This window comes from Thunnus thynnus, chromosome 18, assembly GCF_963924715.1.
Source record: "Thunnus thynnus chromosome 18, fThuThy2.1, whole genome shotgun sequence".
NCBI lineage: Eukaryota > Metazoa > Chordata > Actinopteri > Scombriformes > Scombridae > Thunnus > Thunnus thynnus.
Genome location: NC_089534.1, coordinates 13633028 through 13659611, shown reverse-complemented (window position 1 = coordinate 13659611; position 26584 = coordinate 13633028). Strand labels below are relative to the sequence as shown.

Here is a 26584-nt window from a genome sequence, read left to right as displayed (position 1 = left end):
CTTCAGCTGTTGTCCTCATGACATCAGAGCCTCTCACTGAAGGCGTTTCACTCCCTCATCCTCCACTTTGCATGCCGGCTTCTCCTTCCTTGAGATGTACAGCCTGGAGCTATTGTGTGATCTTTTAAGAGTTAGTGCCACTAAAACTAATGTAGTCTAACAAAGCAACCCTGCCCTCATTGTTGTACAGTACCAGTCAAAAGTTTGGACACACCTTCCCATTCTCTTGAATGAGAAAATGTGTCTAAACTTTTGACCGCAATACTATTCAACAGCACTACAAACTACAGCCTTCAAGATGACCATAAAGTCATAAACAGTTTCAATAAAAACTGAACATTAAACCTTCATGAACGTAGGATTTATTGCAGGGCTGTTGGATGAGACTGCATTAGCTTTGGCTAGGTGTGACTAATAAACTGGAAACTAAGTGTATTGATATATTCCTTTCTGACAATGTCCAAAATGCAGCTTTTAGCCACAGGGTGACAGGATGGTCTCAACACTCTACACAGCACACATTTATTTATATACATATTATATACATATATATATATGTACATATATGTAAATATACAGTATCTAGAGATGCACTGATTGCAATTTTCTTGGTTGATTACAATATGCAATTTTTTAAAAGTCTGACCTGCCAATTCCGATTTTCTTTCTTTCTAAGAACTATAATTGACAGCATACACAAACATTTTTGTAATTTTTCTATAGTGGAAAGTTCAATTGTATGTTCCTATTAAAAACATTGTTTATTTATTATCACCATTGTTTATTATTATCACAGAAGAAGCCACGATACAGTTAGAAATTTCAGACATTTAATATAATTTATTATTTGATTCAGTGTATGTCTTAAATGTCATCTCACTAAATGTGATCTAAATATTTTCCCAGCATATGCGTAACTCCTGATGGAGTCTCTGAGGGAGGGCTTCTCCAGGTCACCAAAGCGTCTCTGAGAGAGCAGCGCTGCGCTGTGCTCCACTGCACCTGGGTCCCTTTCCAGATCCTGCCAGCAGATCGCCAAACACGAGGCAGTTGGCCTCTAACTTGCATGTTGTGGTTATCAGTTTGTAGTTTGACATTATTACAAGTCAGATTAATTCTACAATTCATACTCATATTTACCAAGAGGTTGCATTTCCAGTTTCAGACTGACTCAATTGTTTGTTGCTTATTTATTTATATTTGAAACCTGGTAAGTGATTTATATGAAATTTGGAGAGAAAAAATTTTAGGTCATGGGCCAATGATTGAGTGATGTGATATTTTGATGTTCACTATTTACTCATGATCATTAAATTAATGATGATTGTCTATCTCTGTGTGTATTCTAATGTAGAACCAGATGCAGATTGAAACATTTTAAACATTTTCTGTTAATAAAATAGCTAATTAAGTATTGCGCAGCTTCGGCCAAATCCACTCTGTACATTCAAGTTGTTTTAAAAGGGTAAATTTGTGTTCTTCATTTGACCATATGTTTAAAATACATCCAGATATATCATTTAAAAATTAAAGTCGCTGATGGAAAATTAGCAGGCAGTATTTATTTCTTACCTGATTCTAGTCAAAAACAGACAGAATAAAATAGAATATCTCATACCAGTGTTTTATAGGTTAGTGGTTGCCTGCTATTACTCTATTTGTTAAAAAACTAATTGATCATGATGGCAACTTCAAGTTAATGTTTTGAATTTTAGCAGTGGGATTAAACCCTGGTTTACATTTGTATTATGTAATGTGCTTTATGTTCTTCAGTGCAGTTGGAGAATATTAGAATACACTAATAGCTTTATTTATATAGGTCTGTTATTAGTATTAGCTGCTGATGCCTGCAGGCCCGGCCAGTAATGCAGCATCTATTTGATATTCATGAAGCTGCTCTTAACTGCATAAAACGTTTTAATACATCCAAACACTTGGTTGTTACTGTGATAACTTTTATTGTCACCCAAATGAGGCCATTGAAACCCTTTGTAACAACCTCTATCATCCTATTAAAAACTTAGATTAGAAATGTCTCTCTCTCTCTCTCTCTCTCTCTCTCTCTCTCTCCTGTGCAGTGGTGCCGTCAACGTAGTGAGGAGTTAAATCAGACACTGTGAGATATGACTGACCTAACAAGCTGATCTTTGCGCATTAGTTTCTGTTGTGGGTAAGTATCTTGCAAGTAGACAGTCACTGCTAATGTTGGTACTGCCTGATATGTGAGAGCAAACGTTACAACGTTGTGAGTTGAAAAAACGTAGCGTTACGTGCTGCTAGCAGCACATCTGCCCAGTTCTCTGCTGGTTCTTACACCATAAGTTAAGGTATAACTGAATTTCTGGCCAATGGCCATTAATTCAGTTATTCTTTGTTTGTTTCTGATCCTTTGGACACTAAACAGGATCAAAATTATGTGTTTGTAGTCTGTCCCATTCATATGAATATATATTTTCAACCTCATGAAAAGTCAGGTCACCAAAGTTATCAAAATTCATCCTGAAGGGGACATGAAAGTCTGTACCAAATTTCAATCCATCCAGCAGTTGTCAAGATACTTCACTCAAAACCACAAACATGAACCTGATGGTAACACTAGAGGGAAGTTCAGGGGATCATTAAGTCATTAGGGAATATTGTCTGGGAACCATGATTAGCTGTACCAAGTTTTGTGCCAATCCATCCAGTAAATCAGTACAATTCCTCTGGTGACCATAAATGTTTGTACAAAATTTATGACAATCCATCCAATAGTTATATTTCAGTCTGGATCAAAGTGGTGGACTGCTCCTAAGATTTGAGTATTTGCTGCTTTTCTCTGCTTGATATATTTGAGTTCTGGACTGTTGGTCACATAAAACAAGTAATTTAACGACATCATATTTGTTGCATTTTTGATTCATTCCTGATATTTTATAGACCAAAATCAATAATCATGAAAATTACAGTAATTACACAATACACACATTAATTGATAATAATAAAATAACAAGTCCAAAAAAAACATCCAAGACATGGTTAATCCAATGCATGAAATATTGAAGATGCTCTATTATTACCAACCACTGAATGCATGTCTTAGCTGATCAACCTTTAGCCAATCATTTGCTCGTGTTGCTTGATATACAACATGTTACACTGCACAGGGAAAGATCTAGTGGACAGAACAGACAGCAGGGTAAAGAGAAAAAGGTTTAAAATGAAGAGGATGATGTCCAGGCTGGGCGTGAAGGGTGCACAGGGGGAAATTGGATTGTTATCCCTCATAAAAGAGTAAAGGAAAAACTGTAGAGTAAAAAAAAAAAGAAGAATTATTTCCTCCAGAGAGATTTTCTATATGTTTCACAATGAAAGTTCAACATGTCCTTCTGCCTACATCCCTGCAAACACATTGCCAATTTTTTGTGCCAGTGACCAAAACCCTTTATAATTCATTCTGTGTTCTCACTTGAGGGTCATTTCTGCAAGGCTTTAGTGACCTTTTTTTTTTTTAAGGCATTCTGGCCTAGTACATCTCACATAGATATCAAACAGGCTGTTGTAAATATGATATTGTCATACGGTTTGCAGCCACAAAGCTAATTACAGTGTTCGGTACATCTGTTTCTCATTATCTTTTAAATTGTCCTGCCAATATTACAGAAGTCCTAATCAGCCAGGATGTAACCTTTAAGCATAAATGTACAGAAAAAAAAACATTCACAAAAAAATCTATGAAGCAATATAAAGAGACAATGTGTTGGGTATTATCACATTAGGCATGGTGCTACACTACCTTGTGACTGCATGCAAAACAATCTGTTCCATCTGTTGTGTTGCTGCATTTGAGTCCAAAGAAGTTCCAAAAATAACTAAAAACAATTGAAATCAAATTTGCGTGACAAGTACCAATGAACTGAACAAAGAATTTGAGTTAGCCTTTTCTATATTCTTGACTGCCAATCATCTGTTTAGGTAACAGAAGCAAATTTTATAACTTAACAAGAAAAAGTATTTTGAAGACACAGAAAGAAAACGAGATTGTTATTGTTTAAAAGAGGACGTCAGAGGTCTTTTCTCATTAATTCTCCAAATGAATTTGATGTAATAGCCTATTTCTTGGTGTCATAATGGCCTAAAACTTCTCATCTTGTCACCCTGGTGCTCAGCACTAGATGCACTCAGTGGCAAAAAAGTATTGTGAAAGTCATATTAGATTTGTTCGTTGTATACTCATGAATTCCTGAAGTGATGAAAACTTAATTTGCACAAGAACAGAACGGAAAGATCTGGTCTACTATAGCTTCTTCCTTTTCAGGGTTGCCAGAACATTTTGTATCAGACTGCAGTTCCTTTTGTTTCAACAGCCAGTTGCAGATGGAGTCAGGGTTAAAATGATCTTTGTCATTCCAGCCTCTGAAACGTAATCCGTATTGACAGTGACAGTAAATCTTTATCAGATAAATCAATAAAGGTCACTCTTCATGCTAGCCAGTAACTTTTTCAGACAATCTTTGCTCTTGGCTTTTTCTCAAACTTTGTCACATTCTGGCTGCTGTCCACTTTCTCTCACAATGAGCCAATTACATCAAAGCAAAATAAAGGTTCAAAATTATCTGGATTATTTGGTTGTTTCATTTTTTACCATTAATCCCATGTGGTGGCACACAGCAGGTCTGAGGCCAAAATAAAAAAGAGACAAAGTGAATACATATTGATAAAACAAGACTAAGAGTCCACATCCACTCCAGCGGCTCTGTGAGGTTGTACTATGCTCTTATAGGGAAATTTCGCCACCTTTTATGTGGATGTCCAATCAGTGTTGATGCTAAATGAAGTCAATTGAAGCAATATATTCCACAGTGCGTGCAACATTGACTGAGCAAGCTGAGTTTTCCTGCTTGTGGAGCCATGCTGGCAGCGCCTACATGTACCAGAATGCGCTGCGTGCAAGCTTCTGACATCCAAATCCCTCAAATGCAGCCGCAGCCTTGGCCTCTCTCTGCTGCATTTCTTCGGCTGTATACTCTGGCTCGAATTTGACACGATTTTGAAAACCTTTTAGATAAAACTAAACTAAGCTATGCTTTCTGTACTCCAACACAACAAACTCCTCCTGTCAGTCCTTTCTCCAACTCTGTCATGGCTGAATATTTAGCTGATTTCAACATCTCAACTCTCGCAAGGTTTCAGAATGAGATTTCTCTTTGAGCAAGACTTGGTTAGACACAGTAACAAACAGACCGGAACAAGCAAAAGGTAAAGAAAAAAGTTTTATTTCTCTGTGTGGACCTTTCCATTATGTTGTCAGACACTTATAATAACAATCTGAGCCTGTTAGGGGCAAAAACAAACACTTTTAGTGGACATAGGCCTACATTGACGGGGCGCAATTGCCCCGTTGGATTACCTAACAGCCTGTTTCACGGCTGCCCGCTGAAGCACTCTCGCTCAATATTTAACCAATTTCAAAAATTGTTGTCCCCATTAGTCACTTAGACACAAAAAGATGAGAAAATAGGACCCAGGTTGAAAAATACCAAAGTTTCCCTTCAACTAAAAAGCAAAAATATCACCCTAATGGTGGCATTAGAGGACAAGTCAAGAGACCATCAAAGTCATAGCCTTCATCCTCTGGGGACCATGAATGGTACGAACGTCGGTATGAAATTTTATGGCAATCCATCCAATAGTTGTTGAGATATCCAATAGACATCTATCCTAAGAGCCATGCCACTAGCATGGCTAAAAATTATTCTTAGCAAACAAATTTATAGCTCTGTGAATGACAGCATGGGGCTCATAGCAATGCTGGTTGGTCACTCACTTTAAACCACTCTGGTCTGGTCGGGTGTAAAGAGCAGCATGGCCTGTAGCCACCGCTAATGAGACTTTTGTATTCTCGCTCTAATTTAGCTTAATGATGTTCGGTCAGCCAAAAGGTTGATTTTGGACACTGTAGGACAGGTTCCAGAGTTCCTCCATCTCCTATCAGACTGCAGCACGTACACATTATTTGCTCCACTGTCACGACGTCAACACCCAAAATATTTGGCTCTCTCCACTGTCTGGAATCTACGGTCATTACTGATAACTTTGCAGTGTGAAACGACCCATTCATCCATTAATCATCTGTCCATCCATACATCTTTGCTATATATCCATCATCGATCCATCCTCTCTTGTTATCATCTGCCCCTCCCCTGCTTGTCCAACTCATCTCCCCAGCCCTCTCTTCATCCATTTACCCAAATTTCAATCCCTCCATCCCTATATTGATCCGCACACATTCATCTATCCTCTATGAATATACCTATCCAACCATCCGTTCCTCCCTCCTTCCTCCCCTTGGCTCCTTATCCCAGTTGAAGGGCTCCTACAGCAAGACTTAACACGCTCCACTACCTCCGCCGTCCCTGCACGTGAATGCACACACACGCACGCGCGCACACACACATACAAAGGCACTCCCTACAGGATGCAGACGCAAAGACACACAGACATCGTTTTCACAGCTCCCTGAGCAACTCAAATGGCCCAGGACAGACTGTGCAGAGCAGCAAAAGAGAATAAGAGAGAGAGAGAGCCTCAGAGAAAGATTGAGAGACGCAGTGAGAAAAATTACAAGGCAACAAGGGCAACAATGATACAGAGAAAGAAAAATATAGTGGCACAGAATAAGAAACCAAAAGAGAAAGAAGGAGAAGGTTGAATAGAATTAAAAAAAAAGGACGTCACACAAATTCTGTCTCTGAAGATGTTTTATTAGGAGTAAGCTTACAGGTGATGGGAGGACAGTTAGATCATTAGTAGGAATAGAATTTATTTCTGTAGCAAGAAAAACAGCAAAATGAAAATTTATAACTGCTCCCACCTGAAAACCTTTCAACTTATTTTTCTTGCTTTTTCAGCTTAATATTAAGTGTTCATAACTTTCCCGACCCCTAAAATCCATTAGACTCAACAAAATATCAGTCATTCTGAAAATACGCCCTGTTATCTCTCCAGATGGGAAGTGTTCATCTGACACCAGTCATATTTCCATCTCATAATTATGTGTAATGAAGCTCAAGGCATAGCTATGCAGTCGCTCGCCATTATAATTCAAGCGCTCCTTTGATGTAATAAGATCAAAACGACTGTGCAGGCGGAATATCAGGATTCACGGCAACAACAACAATAGCGACAACTACATCAACAGGATATGAGTTCTCAGAGAACAATAGGGGAGCGTTTCACCTTGAGGGGTAAATAACAGTACAGGAGCAGCAAGCAACGGTAAGTCAGCACAACAGTTTGAAGTGTTTTTAAATTAAAACAGAGAGAGAAGCAAGTGTCTGTCTGTCTGTCTGTCTGTCTGTCTGTCTGCCTGTCTGTGTGTAAATATTGAGGCAGCAGTATTTGGCCAAACACCATCTCAGCTCATCCATCAGCAGTGGTCACACGCAAGGTCAGCTTCCAGCACCGTCGATACACATCTTAGCAGCCTGTGATATCGCTCAAATCCAGTACATGACCTTTGTTGCATGTCGTCGCCTCACTTTCCTCTCGCTCTCCACTGCCGAGTGTCGATATGAGACCGACGGCGATTTCGAAAGATGGGGTCAGGACTTGGGAATATGATGCAGGAAGACTGAAATTGGCCACCAGAATTGTTCTGAAGAAACAAGCAATCGAATGCAACTGGCTGCAGTAGTGTTGTCAGTGCCCTGCAAAGCTGCAGTTTAAAATGTAAGGTTTTGAGGATTTTGGGGGGATGCAGTTAAGGTTATGAAACTTTAGATCTATAAAACAAATTAAAAACATTAATGAGTACGATGTAGTACTTTGTAAGACTAACCCCGTTGCTTTGAATCGTTCAAAACAATGTTCACTGCCATTTTTCATTGTCTGGTTGTTTGTTTTCATCGGTTTTCACTCACTCTACAGCAACAGAGGTCAACAGGTTTTTCAGAATTTTTCATTGGAGGGGCTGTTAAGCAGCACAGTGGAAATCAAGACATATATTTTATGTTTATTTCTTTTAAGAATAAAATTGATTTATGACACTGATTAGGATTGTATCTGGGGGAAGATGTCATTTCCCCCACTAGTAAGTGAGGGCTAACAGTGTTACAGCTTATTGTAATACTCATTTGGCTAAAAATGGCTCGTACATGAATATACGTTCTGTGTTGCATTTACAAGGATACAAGGCTTCGTCTATGGTTGGAAGTACAGTTGTTGTTGTTGTTGTTGTTGTTGTTGGCTTGGAATAAAAATGACATAAACACAATGAATGGAAACACATTACAATTTATTTCTGGTAGGATTATTAGACTTAATTTCAGCACCATGCATTGTTCAAATAGCTTGGTGCAACCATGGTTTTAATGCTTCTCCTGTGGGGGCAGAATTAGATGTCACAAGGTTATTTTAATTGGGATTTATGTCAGCCTTGTATTTATTTTGTTATCTACAGTAGATTTGTGAAAAATTATGTAAATGTTTTTATGTAAACCATGAAAGTCTGAGCTGTCACTTTCCGTTTTATAAATCCACAGCTGCTGTTGAATGTACCTGTCAGACAGTGTCCACAGTTTAATATTCAATTACTAACGATGAGTTTAAATTCAAAATTATAAACTCAAAGTTCAAAATACTTTTGGAACTTTAACCATATCTGAAGAATGAACTTCCTGTCTCTAAGTACCACAGGCATGTCTTCCCTCGTAATCAGTTTGGGCAGTAGAGTGTAACTTTTTTTTCTTTTTTTAAAACATAACAGATGCAATTGTGACACCCCTACTTTGTTGAACAAAAAGCTGTGGGTAAATTGTGAGTAAATTGTGGATAAATGTTAGAAAAGATAATCGTAACTTCAAGAGCTTTGTATTCCGAGTGGTAAACCTGTATGAAGTCTGCTGTATTTTGTGTAGTGTTTTGTGATACATTGCCTCTTTGTTTCTTGCATCCCAGGTGAAATTACTGGCACTGTCGCATATTTTTTGTGCTACTATACAATGTAGTGCCACCGTCACACACAACACTGTTTCTATACTAGGGCTGTTGGAATGAATTTTGGGAGTCGAATATAAATCGAACATTAAAAAACTAATTCTAATTGAATGTTGAAATTACTATTCAAATGTGTATTTTCACATTTTATAAATGTGTTGGCTAACATTAGTGAATTTCGCTCTTCTCGACTTGGCCTACCCGCATGTAAAAACGAAATGCTTTTGTCATGTCTGATGAACAATAAAGTTTTCTGAGTCTAACTGAATCACAATCTCATGTTCAATGTGCTAATGTTAACCTCTAATGTTACAATATCAGAAATGGCAGAAAGTGATGCACCCGCAGAGATCATCACTCCTGACCATTTAAGAACCGATGTCTGGAAAGTTTTTGGATTTCTGTCCACAACAAAAGCAAGTCCATAGTAAAAAACTTGAGCCTGAGTGATCAGTGCTGCAGCCTGCAGTACTGGGTTTAGACACTCCTACTCACGCTATCATTTGGGCTTACACTGCATCCCGACCCAAATGACACATCACGTATTGATGTAAACTAGCACATACTGATGTGGATTTATTTATATTTCAGTTTAGTGCGTAGTTTAATAACTATCCAGTACAATGAAAGGTAATTTAATATTGATATTTTAGTGAACATTATTCATTTTGTGCCTAAGCTTAATCATTACTTAGCAAGAAAGCTATCACCTGTTTACTGGTAATGTAGTAATGCCCTGTAGTGGACAGAACAACCACATGCTGATAGTGGCATTGGCGATGCATAAGCCTGTGTATACAGTGTATAGGCACATAGTAAATATGAATAACAGGCTACATTTGAGCATTAAAAATTCGAATTTAATTGAAATATTAAAAATAATGAGGAATGAAATTGGATTATATATAGAGGAAGACTGACAGCACTATTCTATACAGGGGATGTGATTTCATAGTATGTGTCAGTTTCACTCAGACTATAGAACAAATAATCCAACTGTGTAAGGGTTCAATTTATAGCCTCCACTGAGCTGTGGAAGAATATAGATTGAGTCAGCTTTTCTGACTCAAACAAAAAGATTTCACTTTTTACTGATTCCACTTTTCTTGAGTTTCACAAAGTGTTTTACGATGACAGCGTGAGTTGAAACAGTGTCATGGATTTGCACCCTCTGTGTGAGCCTCCAAATGCTTTCACAAGACATGCTGTATTCTCAACGGGGAGAGAAACTTGTGTTGTTCATACAATAAAAAAACATCTGGGGCAGAAAATTGCAGTTTATGAGAGAGATTTCAAAAGAAAAAGCGTAGCCGCGGTGCAGCAGTGAGCCTGGTCTTTTGGAAAAAGATCACAAAGTCAATACATCAAAAAGTTGGACCCAAGAGGAACATTTATTTTTCAGTAAGGTGTCAAACTACATTAAAATATCCTGGACCTCTTTTAACCCGATGCTCATCACAAGAAAGAGTATGTCTTCTTAATTCAACAAAGTCAAGGATCTCCAAAAAATGTGGGCAAAGAGCCCAATCAATGCTGAGGCTATGACAGATTTTGTATTCATCTTATCCTTTTTCCATCTGATCTGAGGAACCCACACTGACAACTACAGGCTTCTAAAAACATTACGTGAAGGAGACATGACTACAAATGCTTTCCATTTCAAGACAACATGATGATGATGTGTTATATATTTACTTTCCAGTACAGTAGCAGATACCACTTTTGCTTGGAATATGAAGAAAAAAAAAGTTTTTCAGCATTTCTAAGGATTTATGTAAGACTAACTAAAAGAGGGTCTGCAACTCTCTAACACACAGACAACTAACTGACCTTTTGCTGAGCCCCATCCCGCTTAGTTATTGCTGCTAGCCTGTCAAGCTTTCTGTTCTCACATAGTACACACAGTTTACAAAAATAGGGGTAGATTTACAACTCAAAATTCATGGTAATTTCATAAACTTTCCTTGATTTCAGACATAAGTAGACAAAAGAAGGCCTCTCATATCAATTAACACTATCTCAGATAACGAGTTTGGCTAGGTTTAGGTTAGTGTAAACGTCTCCAAATCCAGTAGAGCTGCTAACATTGGCCTACACTCTGATATAAGAGCTTGAAAGTAACGCCATGATACAACAGTAGGTAGTAAGCTAGTTAGCCTGACAGTCTAATACTTGCAAGCTACATTAGTGCGCATAAAAACAGTTGTATCCATTCATTCACACTTTGCTCTTGTATTTTCTGTTTTGAAGAGAGTAACAAAATAAACCACTATCCAAAGTCTTCATGTACACCTATTCAACATGCGGAGAAATCCAAAGCTTGACAGGCCTGCCACGCCTCATGACGGTTGCTAAGCTATGACTGGACAATCAGTGTTCAAGGGAAGGGTTTAGCAAACTGTCAGTTACCTTAAAGGAAACCTAATATGCCTTTTGTGATTTTCTGTAATTTATATACTGCTATAATGTGGGATTTTTATGTTAAACATAGCCTGCTCTGAACCTCATCTCTACTTTTCAGTCAGATTGTTCATGCACGCCCAGAAACGGCTGTCCGTTCTGTAGTTTGTTCCACGGGCTGTTTGTGTTGTTAACTGACATATTTTGGATCGGATTCAGGCTTAAACATGTATGAATTTATTTAAGAAGTTTATATTTTGAGTAAAGAACGGAGCCAACAGACCAATCAGAACAGAGGGCTCATCAGGAGGGGCCTTAAAGAGACAGGAGCTAAAACAGCCTGTTTCAGACCGAGGTTGGCCTGAGGGGCTGCATAAACAACCAGTATCAGATAAATAAGGAGTTTTTTGAACTGTAAATCATAAAAAGATATCCCAGTGCATCCCCAGACTCAGAATATAGACCTGGAAATGTGCATGTTATATCCTCTTTAAATCTGTTATCAGGAGCTTTAAGTAGGACTGAACCACCTAAACGACCACATGCTGCTGTTACTCTTTGTAAGCCATTAGGGATCAATAAGTGAAGGATCATGGGAGAAAAGCTCTGTCACGTCCTGATGCTTAGTGATACACCTTGTCATCAGCAAGCAGCAGTCAAACCTCCAGGCTGGAAGCCTCTAACAGCCTTCTGCTCAGCACCTTGGACACATTCCAGCATAAAATACACTTTACTACATATTTTCCATTTCTAAACTTGGCCTATTTCCAAACCCTTAAAGTATTGACCAGATTTAAAGACTCCAGGTTGTGCGAGTTATGTGCTGTTTGCTGACAGTTTTTGACAGACTTTTTTTGGCTGATGGATTTTTCCTTTTCAGCACAACAAATATGGCACCTCATTTACAACCCTATAGCATGAGTAGACTAGACACAATTTTTCCCTTACATATTTACCAGAGCTCCAGACATTCCTGATGTGTCCTTGTAAACTCTTCATCTTTGACAGCTTCTGTTAAATTAGATTTACCACACTTTGGAGAGTCCAAACTTTTGACTGGTACTGTAGAAAAAAATGTGGGCTGTAGTTAATGCTGAGTAATTTTACGCATGGTTGTATTTAGTTTCAAGTAGAAACCAACTGATGCAAATAAAACTTGTCTATTTGCATATTTTAAAATAATCAATACATTAACAACAACCTTGGAATAAATTAAGTTATAGCAATAAATAAATGTGGATTGATTTAGGTTTGTTTCTATGACCTTCACTTAGTTTGGGTATCAAAAACTGGTTCTGAACAGGAGAGGAGACACACATAAACTTTTGATCATGTCGAGTTTTCCGACACTCCCCTGGAGATGACTGTTCACCATGACAACAGACAACCCTGCATATGCACCCAGTGTATTTCTGTCAACAGCAGTGTGAAGCTATGCTTGTCCTGCAAGAATTTCAAATAAATTGGCAAAGCAGAGCAAATACAAAAATCAAGAACTAAGACAGACAGAGGGGAATTCATTCATTCAGGAAGCAGAGGTGCCGACTTAACAGAGTTGATCCATTTGTCTGACCTACAAAACATGTAACACATGCAGCACCACAGCCCAAAGCCCTGAAACAAACTGAACATCTCAAAGTAAGGTCTGACTTTGAATAGCACTGTAATTGTTTTGGGAGATTTCAGCCACTGCAGATATAATTCCCGCAGTAGAAATATTACTTCTGCACCGTTGCAAAAAGTGGTTGATTGGCGTGTTTTTTTCCTGTCTTCACCTTCTTCTGCAGGTAAAATGAGTTAGGGAGGTTTGTATTATGAGTCTGATGTTAGTGTACTGGTTTCAACTCCATGACCTCAAAGATTAAACACAGTCACATGCACTACCTGCGGTTATTAATAATGTTTTCAAGCAAACAAATGAGGTCAAAAGTGTAAAAAGAAAAAAAAGTGCCTTCACTAAATGGTATCTCAAACAAGGCAGGAAAACAGCTGTTCCAAGTTTTTAGTGCCTACTGCCTTTAAAAACACCTTACCTCCATTCACCTGCAGTTCTTCAAAAAGCCAGCCATTTTCAAGACACTGTATTATTATTGACAGCTGAAAGCCGGAAAAGCACAATAGCCTGTATTTGCCAAGAACCACCTGAACAATACGGTGCCAACTTGGACTGATCTACAAGGTTCAAGGTTTAACGTTGGACTGATTTGGCACAATGTAACTGCCTCCAAAGGACCAGCAAGTCAAAGCTTGTTTTGTGCACAGACTGTATTGAACACATTAAATGAATTGCCAGTCAAGCCAGTGGCCAAGTTGTGATGGCTGCTTTCCTCTAAGCAGACAGAGAGAGAGCGAGAGAGAGAGAGAGAGAGAGAGAGAGAGGAGGTGGAGACAGACAAAGAAATGAAAAAGGCCAGAGAGACATACTCAGAGAGAGTGGGCATATATAAAAACATAGAGACCTGGGGGGGAGAAGAGAGACTGACAAATTAAGAGACTGCGAAAAAGAAAGAGCGACAGAAAATCTATACACTCGGAGCTGAGATTGTGTGTGGCCCTTGTTGAAAGCCACGTTGTACATAAAGGATAGCAAAGCCTTTTTATCTCACTGAGTTGTGGCGATGAGGAAGGAGGTCTGAAGATTATGTTTGTTGCTGGAGTGCAGGAGCTCTGTTTGCTTTCAACTCAAAACCGCTCTCAAAGTGGATTTCCTTCAAAATGCTCAAAACCCAACAGCGTGAGATAGCTGCATATCCAGCCTACAAAATAACTGACTGAATATCACTAATAAGACAATACAGGGGGAACCCTTTTGCAACTGATCCATGTGTGGTCCCCCCCCCACCCCCCCAAAAATGCTTCCGACTTCTGGGTTTGAATGATTGCACATTTACTGTGTTGCAATCAGGTAACATGCGCGGCACAAATGCAGAGATACCATTTCTGCATTCATGTCGCTGTTTCCAAGTTGTAAATTATTCATTATGTCCCTCAGTGGTGGAAATGTCACAGGAATGTACTGTCACAGACAGACAAACCCTGTGTCTCAGATAGCCTGTGGCCGCTATACATATCTAACCTTATAACATGTACAGAATCTTTATCTTGTACACTTGTGGTACAAAGATAAGTCTATTTTGAGCGATTATATGAGAATTGTGCAAGAATTTGCTTGTTTGTCCTGATTAAACCAGTCTCTGGCAGTCTATCCTAGGCTATGGTGTTTTATTTTCAAAGATCAATTATATATCTACTCTATTGGATCATGAATTAGTACGTGACTGTAACTGTGCACTTATGCAAGGTTATAATTCTATTCTGTTGCCTTTATTCAATTAACGTACACACCAACAACATAATTAATGCTCCGTCAACATAAACACCCACCGACCGTCTGCACAAGCTTCACTGAACCAGCCAATGGAGCGAGGACTCCAGTTGCCGTCCTGTTACTTATCACGCCATTGGATGATTTAGTCATCATCTTCTGTGACAGCAGCTGGTGGGTGTGTGGACTGATATAGCAACAAGGACCACAACCACTGCCACAGAAAGTGAGTCACCAGCAGCATATGTGTATTGGTTTGTGTGCATGTGTGCATATGTGTATGTATGTATGTGTGTATGTGTGTGTGTGTGTGTGTGTGTGTGTGTGTGTGTGTGTGTGTGTGTGTGTGTAAAAGTGCTGGTAAAAACACCACCTGATCGGCTTTAACATCTACCTCTGATCTCGTAGCACTAGAACATCCTTCTTACAGTTTGCATGTGTTCATCTTAATATTACATTTAAAAAAAACCCTTGTAGGTTTAATTAAACCCTTAAATTGGCATATAATTAGGAAAATTAAGTCAGTAATTATTGTTATTTGCAAACTCATCAGGGCTTTAATAACCTGATCACAATATTTCAAAACAAGCTCCTGTTGATAAGTTCTTGAGTTCTTTACAGTCCAAAACAGAACTGAGAATCCTTCTTTAGTTGTTTTTTTAACCTCATTTGGGCAGCGTATCCTCAGTCATACAGACATTTTAAATCAAACAGCACTATTATTTTTTAACATCAACTATAAGTCTTAAAAACCACACACACGCTCTCTCTCTCTCAATTTCACCTACGGAAACACACAGCGTCCCCATTTACAGCACAATGGTGTGTTTCATGTATGTACAACACACGTGGCGAGCTTGTCGCTGTCCTACTGTTGACTTACACAGCCGTCTTTTGAATGAAAACGTGCACGGCCCGTTTTGCAGCACAACAGACAGTTTGCAAGCACACGCTCATACACAATGAGAGTCATACACATTAATATCCTATGGTAAATTAGGCGATTTTCATATATCTTTTACTGAACAAACCCACACACATGGCGGCTTCATGGTGTCTGTGACAGCGTCCTATTCAACATGACAATAGGTCTTCAGTTTACACATACTCACTGTAGCTATATGACTCCATGAGCTAAGAATGCTATAGCTCAGGCATTTCTCTTCATGTATATGCATTTGTGCACATGTGCTATTTCTTATTCTGTATCACAATACGTCTACAGTTTCTATACACACTTGAAGGAAAATCGCACGCTTAGATCCTTTTATAAACCATCAATCTGTGTTGTTAGTAGGATTTTCTTTGTGATGAGTGGCCTAAACCTCCCTCCTCTGCCTCTACTTGAAGTAGGGATTACAGACATTTTAAATCAAACTGACAGCACTATTATTTTTTTAACATTAACTATTAGTCTTAAAAACCAATATTTTCAAAATAAAATATCTCCTAAACTTGTCAAAATATCAATACCTACTTCAGGATTAGTGACATTTTCACCACAAGCATGTATTGGATAGTGCATATACTGGATATTGAATTCAAATACCCCCCATCCCCCACCCCATATCTCCCCAGGCACAAAACCATTGAATGGTTTAAAGAATTTTAAATGAGTTGTGTTGCAAACAAAAAAAGGAGTCTCTACATGTTTAAATCAATAACTACAGTGATTTAACACCCAAAAACCGGTAACCGTAACGATAACTACAAGACTAGGACGTATGAATGTGCTGGCAAACTTTCCCCCCGATTGGACTGATCGTGCTTGACACATTGTGACGTCAGCTGTGAAGCAGACATACAGTATCTGCACGCTGTATCATTGATCTCTGCTGAGCTGTAAAGACATCAGCTATCTTAGCAATTAACCTAGCTAATGAAGCGGGAGGAAAAACTGCTGTTAAGAGTTACACAAGACATCAGTTCCACTACATGAGACATACTGACCATTGTTTTACAGTCTGAGAGGTAAACAATTAGGTGGAGGCCAGGGTCCAAAAAGGAAGTTTTTTGCTTACCTGCCAAGGTGGCTGGTAGATGAAAAAACTTTACCGGACAGACAGATTTTTTTCCAGCCACCAATAATAAATTAATTTTTACTATTGCAATTTGCTAGTATTACTATTTAGCTTATTTTATTTCATCTTGGTCTAACATGTGATTCTCAATCAATGTTATAGTAGTGTGCAATAATAACAGTAGTAACTCTAACTGTATGCAGAAATATCAATTCAACTGTTTCATTACTTAAGTGTAGCACATTTGAATTGATAAATTCAGTGTTATTCGCTTTTAAGTGCAAGAAGGATCATTTATTAAGGAGTCTGAGAATATAACAGTTATAGAAGAATTAAGAACAAGAGGTAAAAATAACCAGTGTTGGGGAAACTACTCTGAAAGCATGATTTTACAAGCTACCAATTACTTCACACTGGAAGAAGCTGAACTACAAAAGAGAAATATAGCCATGTTCTTGGAGCACCTGAATCATTGTATCGCCACCTCTCACAGAATCTCCTCGATGACAGTGTCAGAGGATGAGACCAGGAGGGGGGGCGTTGCATTGGCCGTGGCAGCAGTGGTCTCTTCGATCTAAAGTTCGCCTGTTTTCTTTTTCTTTGCAGGGGGCTCCACCCCCGCAATAAATCTCCACATAGCTAGCAGGGTTTGTTTCAACTGCCCGGAAGAAAGCAACAAGTACCTCATGTACTGTAACCAAAAAATCATGCGGTTTTATGACTGACTTAATTATGTACTATGCACGACACACGCAGCACAGAAGATCTAGCAGACTGAAGTGACAGCAAACCAGCAGCTTCCTCAAGGGCGTGTGGGAAATTCATTTTTTCCTACTGGCCAGAGTGGCAGGTGGTCTCCATAATTTACTCGCCAAAGACTAAATTTACCCACATTTAGTGCCTGGCGGGTTTTAATTTTGGACCCTGGTGGAGGATCACACAGCAAAGGCAATTACTTCCAGCAAGAGGCCTCACGCGGAGGCAAAAAGGCTGTCTTTTAATTTGTGGTCAATTAGTTCATTTCTAACCAAAATGGTTGTGGGTGGTGTGGTTTCCTGTGGATAACTAGAGGCGTGACACTGCTAGAACTTGTGTAATAAATATCTTGATATCCTTATGTACTTGCAGTGTGGAGAGATGTGTGGATTTCACCATAAGGAGGCGTCTGTCTAAATGGCAGCAACTATAACAGAGCTAACTGTGCGTGGCCAAACTGTAACATACAGTAAGTGTTAGACTTCCAGCTCAGCTAGTGGTGGTATCAGCTGGCTTAGCTATTACAACAGTTAACAGAGCAAAACATGTTGTTGACTATGGCATAGCATTAGTTCCACCGCATTACACACAATGACTATCACTGTGACAGCATCTCATTCACAAACACGCACACACAGACACACACACACGCTCTCTCTCTCTCTCGATTTCACCTACGGAAACACACAGCGTCCCCATTTACAGCACAATGGTGTGTTTCATGTATGTACAGCACATGTGGCGAGCTCGTCGCCGTTCTGCTGTTGACTTACACAGCCGTCATTTGAATGAAAACGTGCACGGCCCGTTTCACAGCACAATAGACAATTTGCAAGCACACGCTCATACACAATGAGAGTCACACACATTAATATCCTATGGTAAATTAGGTGATTTTCATATATCTTTTATTGAACAAACCCACACACATGGCAGCTTCATGGTGTCTGTGACAGCATCCTATTCAACATGACAATAGGTCTTCAGTTTACACACACTCACTGTAGCTATATGACTCCATGAGCTAAGAATGCTATAGCTCAGGCATTTCTCTTCATGTTTATGCATTTGTGCACATGTGCAATTTCCTATTCTGTATCACAATACGTCTTCAGTTTCTATACACACTTGAAGGAAAATCGCACCCTTAGATCCTTTTATAAACCATCAATCTGTGTTGTTAGTAGGATTTTCTTTGTGATGAGTGGCCTAAACCTCCCTCCTCTGCCTCTACTTGAGGTAGGGATTTCCTTCATTTCCCAGAGTAGCCTGGACTCTTTGCTCCTACTGCAGCATCTAGTCTTGCTGACTCTATGTTCAGTACAGTAATGATGCTCCTTTGGTTTTACATGTCGCCAATGTGTGAGGAGCTTAATTTTACAACTGGGAAAAAGTGAAAGTCATGCACTTCACTCAAAATGTATCATGCAGTAGGTCTATTGCTTTAAGGTTAATTGAAGCTGCACTGATCAATATTGTTATAAATAACAATGGGTCAGCTGTCTATGTGTAATGTGAGAGGGATCATTTGTAATGATGAACACACAGTGAATGATCACCTGACTCTACTGGGCACGCAACTTTACTGTTTTGATTCACTCCATCTGCTCTCATCAGCCTCGTTCCCGAGTGTTTTCAGCAAAAAAGTTCTGATAAATTCACTGTGTGCAACCTGCCAAGTAGCAAATGTAAAAAAATTGCAATGAGGTAGTGATTAGAGCGGAGCATTAAGCAGCTTAAGAGCCGGATTTTTTCCTCAGGAGTGGGTGGAGACAAAAAAACGAGCAAAAAGGGAGCGTGAACACTGGCCTGAAACACAACTCCAACTAAAGTTTCAGGTGAAAATATTATCTCTTCTGAAAATGTCTTGTCCATATATAAGATCATTTACATTTGGCCATTTTTCTGTGGGAATAATTAATACACACCACTTGCCCAAAAGCTGCCTCGTAACAGTGCTATCATAGGTAGGATTTAACCTTTTAATATAAAGGTCTTACAAGACTGAACTGATAAGATCATTTGTGTTCTCTCCCCACACATCCTCACATATATGCACAAATACACACCTACAGAGCCTTCCCTCCCTCTCTGTTGTCTTGCCTGGCACCAGTTTCCATTGACACAGATGGCGATGGGAGAAAGAGAGATACAAAGAGAGACAGAGAGGGAACTGCAGCAGTTGATTCCATGAGTTTACATCAGATCTATTCCCCCCCCTTTACTGCAGCCATATATATTTTTTTCCCATAAATCACATGTACCTGCACCATACATCTATTCATCTGGCATCCATCCCTACTTTTCCTTCACTGCCTCCATTCATCACTCCCAGCTTCCATCTATCCATCAGTGCTCTAAAAGGAATCACAGTACAGTCTTGGAGCTCCAACCAACAGCCATTCATCCATTCACTCCGCCAATTTATCAATCTGTCCCTCAAACCATACCTTACATTGTATCATGACCTTTCACGCACCTATTAACTTCTGAAATGGGACCTTTCAGTCATCCATCTTTTGTCACACATCTATCCATCCATCCCTTGCTTTGTGTCTAGCAGTATAGAATCACATAGGTGAGGATGTGTCTTGTCTGATTCCCTGTCATGACTTTTTTTTCATTTAAAAGAAAAAAAGCTTTCTTTCTCCCCATTGATCAGTCCATTTAGTCCCCCTCCCACCCCTATTATAGGGTCAATAGTAATTGTGACACTTACCAGCTGCATGCCACAGATGAAGGCCAAGGTACATCTGCCACTGCAGCACCCCATGGTGGCCTCTTCCCCTCTCTCCAGTGGGCCACGTGGAGAAGAAGAACTCTGGGTAATTCCCAAATCTCCAGCTGGACCTTCAAATCCAAAAGCCCCCCCCTGAGGGCCGTCTGGCTGGCTGGCAGCCCAGGTAGAGGCACTCGCTGCTCAGCCTAAGAGAACAGAGCGCAGCCCCTGTACTCTATGGAGCTCAGGGGGATAAAAAGCTACTACTTCATTCAGATGGGGGGATTACTGACAGGTAAACAGCCTGAAACGTGGTCCCCTGGATTTCCAGCACCCAGGGGTCAGGGATGAAAGACAGAAGGTGGGCCTTGGGTATGATTCAACTTCTTGATGTATCCACGGGGCTTGGCTGCAGTTGAAGGCAGTTTGACAAATCAGGTGGTGTGGTGCATTTTTTTGATTGATTGGTCAGCACAAAAGCAGAATTAATCCCTATTTCTTAAAAAAAAAAATGTGGGTCTCTTAACACACGTAAAACTACCTTTAAAAATGAAAGTAATCCCGCAATTCAACAAAGACTCTCCAGATATGTCCACACTGGATCCACTTGTCCAAACATCACCTGCTGGGCTACAAAGTCCGACCGACAATCACATCGATTAGTCGCATCCTTATCAACGTTGAATACACACTGAATTAACGCGGTCCCGTACAGTAGACACCAACACGATCACTGAAAGACTTAAAAAAACAAGAGATGCGGTGAGATTAGATGGGTTATATTCCGCAGATTAAATGCTCTCTTGTTTAATAATCCGATTGAGCGCTACTTGGATATAGCTGCTTGAAACCACCTAATTTGTTTTAGGGTGGAGAAAACAAGTGAAAGTGGTCCCTGCCTGCTTTCATAGACGAGCTCCTCTCCTCTCAGGGGAAGTATCGGGCTTGTAGCGGCAACATCCTTTACTGTTCATTCACTGAAACAAAACACAGCGTTGATTATCTCCCAACACCGCGTTTGTAATCCAATATCTTCGGGGTTTTTTCTTTTTTTTTTTATACCCCCCTCGAAATGTGTCTTTTTCGCCACTCAGAAACTGGCAAGTAAAATTGTTGCTAGATAGGATGTTAGTGAAATGTCAACAGCCGCTGGAAGCTGGTTTCTGTGGCTAATAAGTCCTCCTCCTCCGGTTCATCTCCTCGTCAGCTCCACAACACACAACCGCCGTGTTGTCAGCCCCCCAGTCAGCCGTCGGTCGGTTCATTCACCGCCTCGTCCGTTACAACGAATAAATCTTTAAGCTACACCGAAAACAGAAAGGCATGTCCACATTTCGGATGGAGAGGGGACAGGCTGACATTTCAGGTCGAGGTAAGTCTCCAAACGTAACGTTTTACACAAGAAAAAGAAAAAAGAAAAATGGCGACATGAGCAAAATAACGTCTAAGTTTAGTTTTGTCGTCTCAGGGTTGTCTTCAAGGAGTGGGGAACGGGGAGACAATGGGAACCGGGATGGACCAACGGACCGAGAGAGACAGCCGAGAGGAGCGTCTCACGCCTGCCATCTGTCAAGTCAAACACCGGGAAACAACATGGCTGTTCCGGTAGGAAGGTTCAAAATAAAACCTGAGAGGAATGCCGAAGAAAACCAGCTCCTTCTTTTGAAAAGATGTATGTAGCTAGCTTAAATGTTTGTGGAGCAGCTAACATTAGGAGCTAACAGGCTCAACAGCTGATGTTGAAGCACCCTTTGTCTCCTAAATATCTTAATCAAGCAGTTAGGTAAGAAGTATTCAGATCTTTTATAAAGTACCAATATAGCAAAAATACTCTGTTACAAGTAAAAGTCCTGCATGAAAACTCCTACTTAAGTACATAAGTATTAGCAGCAAAATGTATCTAAAGTATTAAAGTAAAAGTTATGGTTTGGTCCCTCTGACTCATATATTATTATATATGATATCATTAGATGTCATATATAATAATATATCCCCCTGGGTTTGGAGAGAGTTGCTGCCCCAAGTGGAGGAGTTCAAGTATCTCGGGGTCTTCTTCACAATCGAGGATAAGATGGAGTGTGAGGCAGCATCAGCAGTAATGCAGGAATTGTACAGGACTGCTGTGGTGAAGAAAGAGATGAGCCAGAAGGCAAAGCTCTTAATTTACCAGTAGGTCTATGTCCCAACCCTCACCTATGGTCACAAGCTTTGGGTAGTGACTGAAAGAATGAGATTGCGAGTACAAGCAGAAATGAATTTTCTCCGGAGAGTGTCTGGGTTCAGCCTTAGAGATAGGGTTGGGAGCTTGGAGAGTAGAGCCACTGCTCCTTTGCATTGAAAGGAGCCAGCAGAGGTGGTTTGGGCCTCCTGGACGCCTCCCTCTGGAGGTGTTCCAGGAAAGTCCAGCTGGTAGAAGACCTCAGGGCAGACCCAGAACACACTGGAAGGATTACATATCTCTCTTCTGGCCTCAGAACGCCTTGAGATGAACGCCTTGGGATCCCCCAGGAGGAGCTGGAGGGTGTTGCCAGGGTGAAGGATGTCTGGGTTTCCTTACTCAGTCTGATGCCACCACAACCCAGTCCCAGATAAGCGGCGATAAGATGGATGGATCATTAGATTATTAATACTGAAGCATCAGTGTGTAAGCAGCATGTTACTGTTGTAGCTGCTGGAGGTGGAGCTAGTTTGAACTACATGAACACAAATCTGTTTTCAGTTTTTGGACTTTTTCTCTAATCTTTGATTTTTGGTGAAATATTGGATCATTTGAGCTTTAATTGAATTGAAACCATGTGAGAAGTTTAGAGGGAAAAATCAATATTTGGTGGAGCTGTTAAAAACTCATAGACATCTGAATTGTGGCCCTGACTACACACTGCTTTTGTAAGACATCAAAAGCCAAAAAGATTGGAAACCACTGGTTTCATCTTTAACAGTGTCTTGTATTTTAAAAGCTTGTTATATTATCCATTGTGTCAAATCCTCATCTGAAAAGCAACTAAAGCTGTCAAATAAATGTAGTGAAGTAGAAAGAACAATATTTCCCTGTGAAGTGAAAATATAAAGTAGCATCAAATGGAACTATTCTAGTAAAGTACCTCAAAATTGTACTCCAGTACATTTTCTTTGTTTTGGTTGCACTTGGTTGCTGATCACATGGAGAGAAATGTGGTGTTTGGCGCAAGATGAAGTGTGTTGAGTAAAGGGACGTGAGACATGGCATGGTATTTTCTCTTTAATGGGGTCTGTTAAGATTGGATTGTTGTGGATTTAGTCTCTTTTTGGGAAAATTAACATATTCATTTCTGTTGAGGTATAGGTTTTCCATAGGTCAGTTTCAGATTGGTTGAAAAATTTTGGACCTATGAGTAGTACACTGCACTTGCACCTCTGGTCCAAAACTGCCAAAACTGGTTAGACCCATGTGGGCTTAGGTTGTGCATCAAGTTTGTATTGCACCTACAGTACCTGGAAATCATAAGCCATCTGTTTTTACACTAAATGCACCTCATCACTGCTTAAGCCTGCATAATTTGCATTTGTATAACATTTTCAGCCAAACTTTATCCATTAAATGCACAGCAAATAGGCTATATGACCCAAACATCTGGTAGCCTTAGTTACAAAACAGATGTAGTATACACTGAGGGGTTGTATTTTTTCTTAAAATGTATATTATTTCTTGTTCATAATAATGTCTGGTCCCTGATGATGGTATTCATGTAGAAATGGAGCATATATCTTTGCCTGCTTTGCTTTGTTAATGTTCAGTATTGATATGTCTAAAAGGGCGAATGTTGAGCAGGCATCAGGAAACACAAAGCAGCATGCCAGGCTTATTATCTCTATTCATTTTATAGTTCTTGTCTCATTACTTATTTCAAACTGACCTCAAAATAGCTCATTCTTTGGGCTGTTTTATGCTTTTATCTTGAAGGCAGACATGCCTTACTTCCATGCTAGTCGCAGCTGCCTCTGGCTGACTTGATGAGGCTGATGTTCCGCTCGGCAGGGGAGCGGCGGGGCTCCTTTCACTCAATGAGACACACAAACAGCCAGAGAAGTGGCTTTGGTCGGTGTGCAGCTGCTCAAGAACATGGCCTTCGACCATTATAATGTCTCTCTCTCTTTCTCTCTCTCTCTCTCAGTGGGGAGTCCTTTCTGAGTTGTCAGGATAGTCATTTTATCCTCATTTCTCATTCACTTAATTGAAGGCTGAAAGGTTTCCTGATAACCTGCTATTAAGGCTGAATATTTAAAAAAAGGACAGGGTGTTTAAAATTTTGATTTGGCATTGCTCACAACTATCCATCAATTATTGGAAAGAGCCTTAGGTTAACACTTCACAGAGTGATTGTCTCATTTATGAATGACACTTAATTTTGGCTCGGCGGCTCTATGTTATTCCCACATGTGGCTATAGTTAAGCGAAGGCATCACAAATTAAACAGGCAAGTGCTCCTGAAAACAAGTAGTTTCCCCCTAATTAAAGGTGGGGAATCTTTGTGTGTATGTGTGTGTGTGTCGTGGGGTCACTTGTGCCACTCCTGTAAAGCGGCCGGCAGTTTAAACAGACACAGGGGTGTAGAGGCTATCACTGCTTTAGCTATACAATATAATGGCCTGCTTTCCCCTCACCATCAATCTCTGTCACAGTCCACCCCTCCCACACACACCCAGGAAAACAACACACACATTCAGATGCACACACGGCGACTTGCATTCGCATGCACAAACAAATGCACACACACACACACACACACACACGTTGGAACCACACGCAGTGCGACAGGAGTTTAATTATGCCGCTAATCTTGAGTGACAGTGGTATGTATAATGACTGATTCCCCAAGGCCATGTGTCAAAGCATCCACCCATTCACCCATCCATCCCTTCTTCTATTTATCATCTTACCTACTTAGTCATCCATCCATCCACCCATATTTCCACTCAACGTCGCCCTTTTTTATCTTCAACATCCCTCAACCTCTCTTTTCATATCATTCCCTTCTCTTCTTCTTCTCTTTCATCATTTACGTGCCCTCTCTAATTATTCAGCCTCCCTAATTTTCCCTTTCTCGCACATCATCTGCTCTTTTGCAAGGGTTACTGAACAGGCCAACTGGGTCCATGCCCAGGGGTCTCTGACCACTGGGATCTTGGCCTCGGTTCACCTGAAGGTGAGGCCCCTGGTGGTTAAAGGTTTATTGGTGCAGAGGTGAATATCAGCACCTCTCAGCTGTGTGTGTGTGCTTCCGAAAACCTGAGTGAAAAAGCTATAACAGCACACAATATGAAATGAGCAGTACTGAAACTGTTCATGGATGAATGAATTAGCCAAGAGACAGAAAATGAATCAGCAAAAAATTTTGGTCATTGATTAAGTGTTGAGGATTTTTTATGCAACAATGACAAAAATGGACCGATTCCAAAAGATGGAAGAAGATTTCAATTTGTATCTGAGTACTTTAAGGACTTCTCATCCACAGTGTCTTAAAAAGTTAAAACTGTTTAAATTACATATATAATAATATATATTCTTTGCCATGTTTTATGGTCATTAGACTGTGTTTGGCCACAAAATAGGAAGATTTTTGATACTGATCAGTTTAGGGTACTTTACGTGTCTTCTCACCTCTTAAACCACCCACGCACTTTCATGTTTCCATTCATTCATCCATCCATCAATAAATACTGTAAGTGCCCCTTGCATAAAAGTGGTCATTTTGAATCCAGAAGATTGAATTAAACTAGACAGTGAAGAGTAAGACAAGAAAAGAAGGAGGAAAGCAAAGACACACACATTTGAAAGAAAAGAGCAAAGCGGCAGAATTGACTGCTTGTTATATTGATGTATTCACAATTTTTATCTTTCAATCTGATTATGATGCATGTATGCTTTCCAAACATATGCCGCTTTCCTGTCATGTCAATAAAGCATATTTTGACTGACAGAGAAAGTGACAGAGAGAGAGAGAAAGGCTACACTTTCTTCCAGATAGTGAGATAGTATGTCTTTATTACTTTATCTGCCTGGACCAGATGTCACCAGATGCCTGCTGCTGCCAGCCTATCTCAGCCCACACACACACACACACACACGCACACATACACACACATACACACAAAGGAAACACAGACCTTCTGCCACTCTGACATGCTATACCTCCTACACCTTGTCCTATCTGAAAACAATCTAACTACACAGCCAGGTAGTGAAAATAGCCTATATGAAGGTGGAATATGTGACTGAAGAGTCATATCTACTGTTTACACCTCATGAAATTGAGGACAGACAGACTTTAAATACAATTTGACATAGGCAGAGAGATAAGAGACAGAGGGAGAAAGCAAAATGACAGAGAGAGTAAAGACAATAGAGAG

General features: G+C 39.9%; 1 protein-coding gene across 1 annotated transcript in view; it reads right to left on the bottom strand.

Annotated features, from left to right (window-relative positions):
- The window catches only part of nkain2 (sodium/potassium transporting ATPase interacting 2), a 107844-nt gene extending 86847 nt beyond the window's left edge, over positions 1–20997 (bottom strand). Inside the window, exon 1 of the mRNA XM_067572536.1 lies at positions 20198–20997. Coding sequence (XP_067428637.1) covers positions 20198–20251 — 54 coding nt within the window. The 5' untranslated portion in view covers positions 20252–20997. The remainder of the gene's footprint in view (positions 1–20197) is intronic.
- Between the last annotated feature and the right edge of the window lie 5587 nt (positions 20998–26584).